This window comes from Hypanus sabinus, chromosome 13 (assembly GCF_030144855.1).
Source record: "Hypanus sabinus isolate sHypSab1 chromosome 13, sHypSab1.hap1, whole genome shotgun sequence".
In the NCBI taxonomy this organism is placed as follows: domain Eukaryota; kingdom Metazoa; phylum Chordata; class Chondrichthyes; order Myliobatiformes; family Dasyatidae; genus Hypanus; species Hypanus sabinus.
In genome coordinates, this window is record NC_082718.1 from 52,473,703 (window position 1) to 52,488,337 (window position 14,635).

The 14,635-nt window shown below is 41.5% G+C and overlaps 1 protein-coding gene across 12 annotated transcripts in view; it reads left to right on the plus strand.

The window, feature by feature from the left end:
• LOC132403864 (phosphatidylinositol 4-phosphate 3-kinase C2 domain-containing subunit beta-like) overlaps positions 1-14,635 on the plus strand; it is a 255,698-nt gene that overhangs the window by 58,921 nt on the left and 182,142 nt on the right. For all 12 annotated transcript variants that reach the window (XR_009515373.1, XR_009515375.1, XR_009515374.1 and 9 more), the window contains 4 exons: positions 5,501-5,612; positions 5,746-5,822; positions 7,108-7,171; positions 13,268-13,387. Coding sequence is in view for 7 of the 12 variants with exons in the window: in XM_059987618.1 (XP_059843601.1) it covers positions 5,501-5,612; positions 5,746-5,822; positions 7,108-7,171; positions 13,268-13,387 (373 nt within the window). In the remaining 5 variants the exon portion in view is untranslated. The remainder of the gene's footprint in view (positions 1-5,500; positions 5,613-5,745; positions 5,823-7,107; positions 7,172-13,267; positions 13,388-14,635) is intronic.

Here is a 14,635-nt window from a genome sequence, read left to right on the forward strand (position 1 = left end):
CCTCAGGAATGGGCAACAGCCAGAATGTTCACCTCTGATTCCAATCAACCATTTCTTCAGAGATTTTTGATATCACAATTGAACAGATTATTGTTTGAAGGAAGTGTAGGGTGTGCATTTGTAGATCAAAATCTAGTCAACATTTGGATGAAGAGTGATAGGCGACAAGTTATAGTTTCACTTTACATGTACCATTCATTGACTATCAACAATAGTAAGGCTAATGTCCTTCTCTTTACATTCAGACATATCAATCTCATCAAACTCCCAAATATCGACTTGGCAGAATTTTGCTCATGTCTATGTTTGGAACAAGGTGATGATAAAGTTGCAGTTGAGAGTCATGGTGGGAACCTAAACCGGATATCATTAGTGAGATTAAGTCAGATTATAAATGAGTTCTTTAGATGACATCTTCCATCTCTTTCATGATTGAAAGTAGTTCTTCAGACAGTAAAAGGCTGTATTTGATTTGTCTTGTGTATATTAAGTGTCATTAGTAGCTTTTGCAGTCTTTTCATGCAAGCCAAACATTTTTTTTACATTGATTCATTTTTTGGGACATAGCTATTATTGGAAAAACTGAGATTTATTGAGGAAATAGTCCTTCATGAACCAACACAGTCCTGGTAAAGATGCTCTCACAATACCCTTGGGTATATCAAATTCCAAGATTTAGATCCTATTACAATGAAGGAAGGCAATTATTTCCAAGTCAAAGTCATTTGCACCTTTGGAGGGGAGCTATCAAGATTCAAGTTTCAAGATTTTTTATTGTCATTTTTCAGTGCACAAAGAATGTGTAAGGAAAAATGAAATGATTGTTACTCTGGATTCAGAGCAGAATCACAAAAACACAGTAAGCATAAGAACATAAAAGCAGTATAATCTAAGTATAAAAGCAATCTTATAAAACTGTATAGTGAGGCTCTGTGGATACATAACATTCAGCTGGTGGTGTAACCATTAAGGCTACTGCCAAATCCTTGCCAATAGAAATGGTGGGTTCAGGAAAAGCAACTGTAATCACCAAGCTGGATTTTACTTATCACACCTCAGAGGGGAACCAACATTTAGAGTGGATTGTGAGATGAAAATCAAAAATCTGCTTTTCCTTGAGTTTCTTGGATGTTGTTGAAGCTGCACTGATCTGGGCAAATGGAAAGCATTGTGTGCACACATACTTAATTGTGTCTCGTAGGAGGCGAAAAGTCTTTCAGATATCAGGATTTGTGCCACTTGCTGCAAAAAGTGCTGGGCTGTTTCTGATGCCACAGTGTTAACGTAACTGATCTGCTTGAGTTTCTGGTCAATCATGATCCCTCAGGGTGATAATCAAAATCTCAGCATGTGAACCAGCACCTATGGAAGCAGAGGGAGCATTAACGTTTCAGGTAAAGGTTCTGCGTCACTTGAATGTGACTAAAACTTCAAGGTGTGCCTTTACTTCTGCCTTTTCACTGGCAGTTATGCAATACAGAAGCCTTTAGCACTCTCAATTGAGATGGATTATGGAGGTTTCCATTTATTTTACTTTCAATTTATCATACCCCTGGCACTTAGGGCAATGATGAAGGTTTTCAATCACTGTCTGTTCCTGACAAATCTTTCAGTGTTTCTCCAGCAACACCTATGTTTCACAGTTTTTTATCTCGCTGCTTTCAGATGGCCTTCTTTTAGCTTGCCAGTGATGATTCATGGCCAATCCATCTCTGCTGTCTCCTGGTTGTGAAGGCATTCATATCTTCTTGATTGTATAACATTTTTTAGTTTGAAATAGCTCTGGGCCAGAAGATACAGATGATTTTCCTGAGGAAAATTCTATGAAATGAGAAAAACCTTAATTGAAATATGTAATTTCCTTGTATGCTGCTCTATAAGATAATGTTGAAAGTGCATAGGACTGATCTATGTTGAATTTGGTTCTGTGGTTTTGTATCTTGATGTTCAAGTTCCTGAAGACTCTCCTAACTCTGTTGATCCTGTTCCACATGTCCTGGTTTGATGACCCAGTCTTGCTGATGGTGTTCACCAAGTGTGTGGATGTCACTGAATTAATGAAATATGATCCTCCAGATGTGCTCCTGATAGTGAGACAATGTAAAAGGTCACACTACTGTTTGGTTGCAGTTAATTTTCAGAAAGACCTGATGGCTGCATCTATTTTGTCAAATTCCCTTTGACACTGTGAGAGAAGAACAAATTTACCTGCAGATTTACAAATTGCAGAGGATAGGGATGTTAATATGATCTTTTTGATGTCTTACATTGTGCATAGCCAATTGATACATTGAAGAAACAGGTCATCACACACCTTGAGCTATCATGGCTCTAACTTAAGGACTGAACTTACTGCCTATACATTTGTAGAAGTAATGTTGATCTTCTAACAAGAAATCTATATTCCTGCTAAGTGTATCTCAGACTAGTCTTGTGCAACACACTCAAAATGCTGGAGGAACTCAGCAGGTCAGGCAGAATCTGTGAAGAGGAATAAACAGTTGCTGTTTCTGGCCAAGACACTTCATCAGGACTGGAAATTCAGGGAGAAGAAATCAGATTAAGAAGATGGTGGAGGGGAAGAAGTACAAGTTAGCAGGTAATAGACGAAACCAGATGAGGCAGACGGTGGGTGGTGGGGGAAAGGGAATGAAGTGAGAAGCCGGAAGGTGGTAGGTGAAAGAGGTAAGGGACTGAAGAAGAAGAAGGAACCTGATAGATGAGGAGAGTTGACAATGGGATAAAGGGACGGTGGAGGGGTACTGGAGGGCAGGTGAGGAGAAGAGAAAGGGTGCAAGGGGAGCCAGTATGTGGAATTGAAAAAAGAAAGAGAGAGGAGGGAGGGAGGAGGGGAAAAATTACAGGAAATTACAGAAGTCAATGTTCATTAAATCTTGTAAATGTTGCCTAAAGCCTTTCCAGAATCGTATGCCATTAATTGCCTCTCTGTATCTTGTTCTGTAGATTTCATCTCTGCAATGACCCGCGCTAACTCTCCTGTAAATTGGCAGTTCCAAATGCAAGTTTTGAATTTTGACTTGCAACTTGTGCTTAATAGTTTACTTCTGGATTTTACCACTGGTAGGCTTGAAGGTCATCAACTCCTTTTAACCATCACACACAGTAGTAAAGGATTTCTCCTTTACTATTTCCACAGTGTGTTCTATTTTTTACAGGATGGGCTGATGGCCTTACGCCCCTTCCCTTCAGAACACATAGACAGCAAAAGCTCCACCAGCATGTACTCTGGTGATCATTGGGGTACATGAATCATACTCCATGGGACAGACAGTGGAGAATCCTTCTTACATTTGGCTCATCTCTGCAACTCATCTCTATGTCAGTTTCATGGTGGTATGCAAGTCACAACTCTAACCAAAGGATCCAACACACAACCGAGTTGAGTACAAACTGGGGCCAAGCCCAGCAGTTTCATTGCTCAAAGCTTCTCAATCTTCCTCACCACAACACTGCACTTCACCTCCTACAAGCTTTCCAATGCAATGGAATAAATCCTTCAGATGAAAGGGAAATTATTTTAAAGGAAGCATCGCTTCCCCAGAATCAACTCATTCCGTCCTCGGTCAACAACCTGCCTTACACATACAATGCATTTTTCTGTCATTTTTTGACATCTAGATAAGGCCTGCATTTATTTCCCATCGCTCATGGTTACATAGAAACATCGAAAATCTACAGCACAATACAGGCCCTTTGGCCTACAGTGCTGTGCTGAACATGTACTTACTTTAGAAATTACCTGGGGTTACCCACAGGCCTCTATTTTTCGGAGCTCCATGTACCTATCCAGGAGTCTCTTAAAAGACCCTACTGTATCTGCTGGACAACCAAGTCACCAGCGAAGCTTCTGGTTCCAAGTGAACCACCTTCATTGCCCACTGGAAACTGAATTTTTTTATGCACACATAATAGCATATTACCTCCCTTTAATGAAAAACAAAAACAATAATATGTCCTAATAAACCTACCAGGAACAATAATTCCTTCCATCAAAGATATTTGTCCCATTTCTTTTTTTTCTGAACTTTCAACTTCAATTGTAATGAACAAATACAGTCCCATATCCATTCAAGAATTTTCAATCAGTCTCTGAGATGGTTTAATGATCCTTTTTGGTCTGCTATATGTTTCCATGGGTGTATGCAGTGTCTAGGGAGGGTTAGCACCTCTGATGGGAGGTCCTGCTGTGCCCTTTCAGGGCAGCTTGTCCACCTTGAGTTACAAGCAATGGGCTGCTTTGTCCTGTTCATTGCTGAGCTTTTTGAAGGTCATTGGGACTACACTCAGCTTTGCAAGTAGACAGTATTTCAACACCTTCCTAATACGTGCAATGTAAATGGTGAAAAAACACTGGGATGTCAGGAGGTGAGTCACTTACTGCAGATGGCTTTGGATAGATGCTGAAAACAAACGTTCTAAAATAAAAATGTTATTTTGAAATTGAAATCTTTTAAAAGTCAAAAATTAATTTGCTTACAGATTCTAAAGACTTACAATTATCTTTGTTGGCCCCTTCAATGATTTAAATATTATCTCACATGTACAATGTATTCTCGTTATTGTTAATTAATATTAAGTTAATTATGTGATGCTGCAAAACTGAACTTAGGAAACGGGTACTGAAAGGACGTGGAAACTTTAGAGAGGGTGCAGAGGAGTTTTACCAGAATGCTACCTGGTTTAGAAAGCATGTCCTATGATGACAGGCCGAGCAAGATAGGGCTTTTTTCTTTGGAGCGAAGGAGGATGAGAAATGGCTTGACAGAGATGTACAAAATGTTAAGAGGCAGGTGTTGAGCGGATAGCCAGATACTTTTTCCCAGGGCAGAAACAGCTAACATGAGAGGGCAAAATTTTAAGGTGACTGGAGGAAAGTGTAGGGGGAATGCCAGACATAAGTTTTTACACAGAGAAGGCAGGTGCATGGAGTACCCTGCCAAGGGGGGTGGTAGAGCCAAATACATTAGGAGCATTTCAAAATCCTTCGAAAGGCTCAAAGACGATAGAAAACTAGATGGCTATGTGGAAGGGAAGGGTCAGATTGATTGTGGAAGAAGGCTAAAAGGTTGGCACAACATCATGAGAAGGAAGTCCTATACTGTGCTGCTTCCTGTGTTATACAAAATCGTATTTCATGCAATGAAGAAACTCTGTGACAATGGGAGCCATTCAGCCGACAGCAACGATGCTGGCATCTAAACTCTATACATTATTTCAGGATTATATATATTGCCAGGAGATAAGTTGGGGAAATAAGAAGAAGAGTGGCTGGAAGTTTTCCAACTATTGTTCTTTGTGGAATTGAAGCTGAGAGGTATGTTTCAGTAACTTCACTCACCATCTCACCTTTCATTTTGAAACACAGTGTGCTGGGTCCAAAAAGAATTCGTAAGCAGCTTACGGGATTTAATGGCACAGGTTTGCCTATAGAAAGTACATTATGACTGTCTATGTCTTTAATTATATCTTGTTGGTATAGTTCTTGTACTTTAGGGAGTCACGAGTGCCTGCAGCTTTACATGAAGCTTGGAAAAGACATTAAGCTACAGCTGCTTAGACACAGTCACCTTCAACGAGTGTTGGCTCGAACGGTAGGTCAGAATTTTTCTCTGCACTTTCTTTCATTGCATTTTTGTTTTGGAGACAAAGATCTATGAGTGGTCTATTAGCCCTAATATCAACCGTGTCTCCCATATAACTGTATCCTGCAAATTTATCCAACAGAACATGGATGACCAGGATCCATCTGCACTTCAGTCTTTTGCCATGGAAACCAGTGTCTGTAAAGTGGGCCTCTCCAGGTAAGAACTGATGAATGGAGTTCTTGCCCCAGACATAAATGTGAGAGCTCATCTCTGCTTCCAGAGGACTTGCAGGGGATTAATTGTAACACAGTGAGATATACAATGGAAGCTTAGTGGGATCTGATTCGTATAACTGGTTTTCCCTGCCAACTTCCTGTTTCCTCCTAAAAACAAGAGCTTTCCAATGTTTTGTCAAATTACTTTTGCCCAGTAGGTGAACTGCTGAGCCTTGCATTTTATATGTCAAAATACATTAGAGTCATAGAGAACAACAGCACAGAAAGAGGCCCTTTGGTCCATCCAGTCTATGCTCAACTGTCTAGACCTATCTTCCCGGATCTGGACCATAGCCCCCATGCCCCTCCCATCCAGGTACCTATCCAAAATCCTCCTGAACGTTGAAATTGAACTGATGTTCACCACTTCAGCTGGCAGCTTGTTCCACCCTCTGAGTGAAGAAGATCCTCCTCAGGTTCCCCTTGTTATAATAATTATTATTTTTCTGTTAGCACTTTTTTCAGCAATACTGCCTGGTGCAAGAAAGTAAGTTAACAATCTTTCTTTAAACCTATTCTTTGCCGCAATGTCTCTGCCCCTAGCTCTACCCTCAACCCTTCCCAATTATCTCCCTGTCTTTTCTATCTTCTTACCTATGTTGAAGTAACCTTGTGTAAATCAGTACCAGCAGGTTTCCATGCCACCATAAATGTGTCTGGCTCTCTCCTACACACACAATGCGCTTTCTGACCCTTACTTGAGCATTGCTGCTGGTGATACCTTTGCTCGGATAACCAGGCTGTGGAATAACCTGAAGCAGTGATCAAGTGTCAATAGGCCCCAGGACCGTCTTCCATTGACTTCCCAGGTCAGCTGGTACAAGTTTCAGATGATCACCGGTTGCCAATTCTGGATAAGTCTGGTCCAGATTTTAAACAAAACTTTATTCTCTATTTTGAGATCTCGTAAGGAATAATCAGGCACCATTTTAATCTTGGCCTGGTAACATGTGACATGAAGATTGATGTTGCCTTAATTTGTAACCTTCCAAGTGGTTTAGAAGTGAATCTAGTATTGTAATTATGTTTGTAATCCTTCACATTTTCAAAGTCATGTTTTGCAAAACTTAAGGTAAAAGGTTCAGCGATTATTTTATACCTGAACTTTGTTTCATGGAGATTTATTTCTCCTAACCTTCAAAAGCTTTAAGTTTAGCAGCACTTCATAAAACATCATAAGTATCTGCTTCTTTGTTGTGGTAAATGGGAAACTTTTATTTCCACAGGAAAGTTCTGAGTTCAAAACTCAGTAGGTATCACAATGAGCTGAAGAGTTTGTTGTCCGGTCAGGTAAGATGGTAAAGTTCACTAAAGAGTATCATACTCATTTGATTTATAGTCTCATTGAAATGTAAGCAGCAAACACATTGCGAAAGCATTTCAAAACAGAAGTATTTTTTTCATTATGAAAACTTTGCATGTATTAGGAATAATCTGACATTTGACCTTTAAGTTAGCTATGCAGAAAACCTATAATTGGCACATGCAGAATCTCAAATACAATTATTCATTTGCAAGAATGTGCTGAAATTTAAATGACTTCAGTGCCTTGAAGGTTAAGGAGTGGGAAAGGTTTATTTCAGAATAGTGCTGATTTCAGCTAAAATATATTCCATTTTGTAGTGTTTTATTTTACTTTGCCTTGCATTTTGCTTATGCACAAATATCCACTGTATGCAGTTAGGTAGATGTGGGCTGAAATGTTGTAAGGTGTGGTTCAAACAATGACTAAGTACATGAGGCTACAACCCCCTTAAGGGGACATTATCCATCCAGCTCTGGGAGGGGTATTCATTTATTATTGTCACATGTAGCAAGACCCAGTGAAAAGCTTGTTTTGCACATTGTTTGCACAGATCAAATCATTACACAGTGGGCTTTGTCTATTTCATAATGGGAAAAGCAATTAGTAAATAGTGCCGCTTTTTACACACACACACACACACAAACGCTTTCTTCTTCATTCACAGTGTGTACCATAGTATCGGACTAGCTATTAGTGTGCAGACATTCTGCAAGTTGTGCATTGGTGCAGAGTGATTACTTCCCTGTATGGTGGCAGCATTCATATTGAAGGCTGTCATTTAATTCTTACCCCACTCAAAGGGCTTAGGGCATTATCCAGGCTAACACCCAAAACAGAACTGATGGAGACCCAAGAGGAATTTAGGAAGTTAGGCAGCATCTACGGAGGGAATAAACAGTGGACATTTTGACCGAGACTAGTCACCAGGATTCTGGCTTCTGCCCCCATCCTTTCCAGTCCTGATGAATAGTCTTAGCCCAAAACTGTTTATTCCTTCCATAGATGCTGCCTGTCTGCTGTGTTGCTCCAGTACTTTGTGTGCTTTGCTCAAGATATCCGGCATCTGCAGTATTCCTCATGTTTATGATGGTGATCCAAACTGTTCTGTATCTTTCCGTTCAGTTGAGCCATTAAACCAAAGCTTGATTGTCCTGTTCAGTAAATAGAAAGGTTCCCCACCCCCCATTGGATTAGTCAAATAACTAGTGCATGCTCTGGTGTTAATATATTCTTTTTTCCTCAAAATTACTATCAAAAAACAGTTCAAATCAGAATGATTTTCAAACCCTTTCGCTCATACTCTGTCAAGCTTTTTCACCATTTCCTTCATAAAATCTTATTCTCACTTTTACTCACAATCATTCTCACTGCTCCTCTAAATTATTCTTCTTTCACCCAGTCAAGTCAAGTCAACTTGTATTGTCATTTCGACCATAACTGCTGGTACAGTGCATAGTAAAAATGAGACCATGTTTTTCAGGACCATGGTTTACATGACAGCGTACAAAAAACTAGACTGAACTACGTAATAAAAAAAACAGAGAAAGTTATACTAGATTACAGACCTACACTGGACTGCATAAAGTGCACAAAAACAGTGCAGGCATTACAATAAATAATAAACAGGACAGTAGGGCAAGGTGTCAGTCCAGGTTTCGGGTATTGAGGAGTCTGATAGCTTGGGGGAAGAAACTGTTACATAGTCTGGTCGTGAGAGCCTGAATGCTTCGAAGCCTTTTCCCAGGCGGCAGGAGGGAGAAGAGCTTGTATGAGGGGTGCATGGGTTCCTTCATAATACTGTTTCCCTTGTGGATGCAGCGTGTAGTGTAAATGTCCATGATGGCGGGAAGAGAGACCCCGATGATCTCAGCTGACCTCACTATCTGCTGCAGGGTCTTGCGATCCGAGGTGGTGCAATTTCCAAATCAGGCAGTGATGCAGCTGCTCAGGATGTTCTCAATACAACCCCTGCAGAATGGGATGAGGATGGGGGAGGTGGGAGATGGACTTTCCTCAGCCTTCGCAAAAAGTAGAGACGCTGCTGGGCTTTCTTTGCTATGGAGCTGGTGTTGAGGGACCAGGTGAGATTCTCCGTCAGGTGAACACCAAGAAATTTGGTGCTCTTTATGATCTCTACCAAGGGGCCATCGATGTTCAGCGGGGAATGGTCAGTCCGTGCCCTCCTGAAGTCAACAACCATCTCTTTTGTTTCATTCACATTAAGAGAGACAGGTTGTTGGCTCTGCACCAGTCTGTTAGCCGCTGCACCTCCTCTCTGTAAGCTGACTCATCATTCTTGCTGATGAGCCCCACCACGGTCATGTCATTGGTGAACTTGATGATGTGGTTCGAGCTGTGTGTTGCAGCACAGTCGTGGGTCAGCAGAGTGAACAGCAGTGGACTGAGCACGCAACCCCGGGGAGCCCCCGTGCTCAGTGTGATGGTGTTGGAGATGCTGCTCCTGATCCGGACTGACTGAGATCTCCCAGTCAGGAAGTCTAGGATCCATTTGCAGAGGGAGGTGTTCAGGCCCAGTAGGCTCAGCTTTCCAATCAGTGTCTGAGGGATGATTGTGTTGAATGCTGAACTAAAGTCTATGAACAGCATCTGAACGTCTGTGTCTTTTTTGTCCAGATGGGTTAGGGCCAGGTGGAGGGTGGTGGCAATTGGGTCATCTGTTGAGCGGTTGGGACGGTACACAAACTGCAGGGGGTCCAGTGAGGGGGGCAACAGGGTCTTGATATGCCTCATGACGAGCCTCTCGAAACACTTCATGATGATGAATGTGAGTGCAATGGGACGGTAGTCATTTAGGCAGGACACTGAAGACTTCTTCAGCACGGGAACGATGGTGGCAGCCTTGAAACACATTGGAATGGTGGCATTGCTCAGGGAGATGTTGAAGATGTCAGTGAGAACATCTGCTAGTTGGTCTGCACATCCTCTGAGCACTCTACCAGGAATATTGTCTGGTCCAACAGCCTTCCGTGGGTTGACCCTGCACAGGGTTCTTCTCACTTCGACCACGGAGAGACACAGCATCTGGTCATTTGTAAGAGGGGTGGACTTCCTCACCGCCACGTCATTTTCCGCCTCAAACTGGGTGTAGAAGTTATTCAGCGCATCTGGGAGGGAGGCATCACCTGCACAGTCAGGTGATGTTGTCCTGTAATTGGTGATGTCCTGGATGCCCTTCCACATGCGCCACGTGTCGTTGCTGTCCTGGAAGTGGCTGTGGATTTGCTGGGTGGGTGCACGCTTTGACCCTCTGATGGCTTGAGACAGTTTTGCCCTTGCTGTTGTTAGCGCTGCCTTGTCGCCTGCTCTGAAGGCAGAGTCGCAGGTCCTCAGCAGCGCACGTACCTCGGCGGTCATCTATGGCTTCTGGTTAACGCATAATAGTGATGGTTTTGGACAGAGTAACATCATCAATGCACTTGTTGATGTAGCTGGTCACTGATGCTGTGTACTCCTCTAACTTGGTAAAGTCGCCATCAGTTGCGACCTCCCTGAACATGTGCCAGTCAGTGTGCTCAGAGCAGTCTTGAAGAGCAGAGAGTTTTCACCTGCTTCTGAACTGGTCTGGAGCGCCTGACGAGCGGCCTGTATGCTGGGATTAGCATAACAGAGATGTGGTCTGAGTATCCGAGGTGGGGGCGGGGCTCTGCCCGGTACAGGGATGTTTGTGTAAACCAGGTCCAATGCATTCTCCCCCCTCATTGCAAAGTCCACATACTGATGGAATTTGGGGAGCACTGACTTAAGGTTCACATGGTTAAAATCACCAGTGACAATAAACAATAAACAGTCCATCAGGAAGTGTGTTCTGCAGTTCGCTATTTCCTTTTCCAATCAGTCTTACTATTCCTTACTCATATCCACTCTTATATCTGTTGCACAATCTTTTCTCCCATTCTATTTCTTATGTCACATATTACTAAAAGTAAATTTTAAATAATTCTATTTGGCCCTGTCACTCTAATATGACCAGCTCCAAATCTGTACGAGAAAGGGTAAGCTAAGGGTTAATGAAGGGAGTGAGGGGAACGAGAAGTTAACCAAGCCTCCTTCACTTCATGCCTGGTCAAACAGCAGCATTTTTGCTGAGCCTGGAACCTGTCAGTAAGTGAGGTGTGCTGATGCGAGATTAAAAGGTCAATTCATGGAGGAGATGAATACCTCTGAAGTGGACGGTCTGCTTTATTCTGGCACAATAATCTGAAAATAAATCAAAGCAGTTTGGAAATTCTGCTGCATTGCTCCTGGGTAATAGAGAGCATACCTGGACTGACAGCCTCTTTATTCTGATTGCACTTTAAGCTAATGTAGCTTGATTGAGAGTGTATAATATAACCTGACTCCAATTTGTGTTGTGGTGATTGGTGCAGTGTGCAGAAGTGGTTCCATGATCATTTTGATTCAAGAAAACAATTGCAGCAGTGAAACTGAACATGTCTCAATAGCCTGATAACAATAAACATTTTAAATTAAAAACTGCACCTGAACATAGTACTGCATTTGTAAATGTCACTATTTAATCTCTAATTTATTAAGAAGTATTTGAGTGATTTGAATTTCATTTCTTCTCCAGATTTTTACATACAAAAGTGTAACAGGTCTTTGAAAAATTTCTCGACCTTCTGTAAATGTGAATAGCATTTTTTCATCTATTCAATTCTTTTAATGAAAAAGGACTGGTTGAAACTAAACTGAGCCCTCACTAACAGAAGTGACATTTTGAGGCATTGAGGTGAAGTAAGGGTAACAAAAAATGAACAATCTAAATCCAGTTTATGCTGGGTTATCCCACAGAATGACAATCTCAGAAGTCTGAGATGCAACCAGCTCACGTACTTCACTCATACACATCAGGCAAATCATTTGTGTCCTGTAATGGATCCCCAGACTGTGTTAATTTGGTTGAAGTGAACCACTATTGCTCTATAGCACCATAACTGGATCCTGACCCCAGACTATCAAGGACCAAATGGTGTTTGCCTGTACATCAGCCTTTCCATGTTAGACAGAGTCACAGACAAGCATTCTATCTAAAGGGAATCCACCCTAAAATCCCAGTTATCTGGATCTTGGATCAGCCTCTACAGACAACAGGGGACCCACCAGTAGACAACTCCCCTTTGAAGAACGTATTACTCAACTCGAGTGACTGCACTAGTACAATTACTACTACTACTACTACTAGTAATAATATTACTGTTACAGTATAGAAACAGGACCTTCAAACCAACTTGTCCATGATGTCTGCATTGTCTAGCAAACTAGTCCCACATGCCTTTGTTTGGCCAATAGCCTTCTAAACCTCTCCTATCCATGTACTTGTCAAGGTGCCCAGGTTTCTCTGAATTTTTTAGGGGTGATCCAGGAAGAAGAAGGAATTCCAGCAAAAAGTTTTCCCTAATGAAGAGGATTTCTTGGGATGACCTAAACATGTGTATTTCCTAAGGACACCAGAAAGGAGAGAAATTATAAGAGCTGGAAGAGAATATACATATATTTTCAGAAGTTACAAAAATCAACATTCTTCCACTTCTGAGCTTGAATGATCGGCCTTTATTAGTGCAAGGTGACAAAGGGAGTCTTATTCTGAAACAAACTATGAAGGTCCAGTCATGGAATACTTCCCCCTGGATAGCTGCTCAGACACTGCATTACAGTACTAGGAGAACCCTAAATGCACAGTATTAACATTCGACAGTTTTGTCCACCATTTTATGTTAACCAGGGTAAGTCCTGAGTTAGAGTACTGTATTAGGCAGAAACCATATGATTGCAGTAAGCCTTGCAGACATTAATAATACTTACACCAATTACAACTTTCTAACAGGCATCAAACATAGAATATCTGAAATCAAGGGGGATTGCAACATTATTTGGGTTATAATAAGAACCATGAAAGTTTGGAGAACTTCCAAAGAAAATATTGGGATGCATCAAGAATGTGCTATAAGCACTCCCGCCAGTAATTTTTTTTTCTATCTTGTAAACCAGAACCTTGTTATGAACCTTGTGGTAATGCTTGCCAGAGCAAGTTTTAAAGCCCTTCTGTTGGTTCTTTACAGAAAAGCACAAGTCGCATTGTCGAGGAGGTTAAAGCCATTTGCTACATGCTTTATTCAGTGGAAACCAAGGAAATAACTGATGCCATCCAGGACCTGAATTTGGTTGTCCAACAACAACAGGTACAGTCTGAATAAAATGGAAAGAGAGTGAATTGGTTAATGTACTTTGCAGTGGCTAAAATCTAGTGTCAGTCACCTCCAATTCCAGATTAAGTTTTTGTCTAGTGAAAGCACAGGGATAAAATATCAGGGCAGGTGTTGTGGGCAACACAATAAGCTGGGACATTCCTCCCTCGAAATCACTTTATTCTTCACAGTGCTACAGATGCAATAGATTACCGAGCTCAGCAAGTTAAAGACTTTTATATCTCCATACATCATCTGGCTGCTAATAATCACAAAGTTCTATGAACAAGAACTGAGTTGCATCAATTAGTTGATTTCCTTATGGAAATACCAAATACAATGGATTCCAGTTAATTAAGCCATCAATTAATCAGGGCAGCTGCTTTTTTGGGGCAAAACTGAAACTAATCGAGAGAACAGCTGGGATTCCGGTTGTTTATCTGGGGCATGAAAAATAAGAGCAGAATTAGGCCATTCAGCCCATCGAGTCTGCTCCACCATTCCATCATGGCTGATAGGGGATCCCACTCAATCCCATACACCTGCCTTCTTGCTATATTCTTTGATGCCTTGACCGAACAGGAAATTCCAACTTAAATATATGCACAGACTTGGCTTCCACTGCAGTCTATGGCCAGAGCATTCCACAGATTTACTACACCCTGGCTAAAAAAAAATCCTCCCTACCACTGTTCTAAAGGGTCACCCCTCAATTCTGAGGTTGTGCCCTCTAGTTCTGTTTAGGCCCACCATAGGAAACATCCTCTCCACATCCACCCTATCTAGTTCTTCCAGCATTCAGTAAGTTTCAATGAGATCCCCCTCACATTCTTTTAAATTCCAGTAAGTATGGGGTTAAAGCTGCCAAATACTCCTCATTCCTGGAATCATCCTCATGAATCTCCTCTTGACTCTCTCCAATAACAGCACATCCTTTCTGAGATATGGAACCCAAAACTGTTGACAATACTCCAAGTGCAGCCTGACTAGTGCCTTATAAAGGCTCAGCATTATCTCTTTGCTTTTATATTCTATTCCCCTTGAAATAAATGCCAACGTTGTATTTGCCTTCTTCACCACAGACTCAACCTGTAAATTAACCTTCTCAGTGACTTGCAGGACTTCTAGGTCCCTCTGCACCCTTAATGTTTGAATTTCTCCCCATTTAGATAATAATCCACTTCACTGTTCCTTTGACCAAAATATATTACCATACATTTCCCAACTGTATTCCATCTGCCA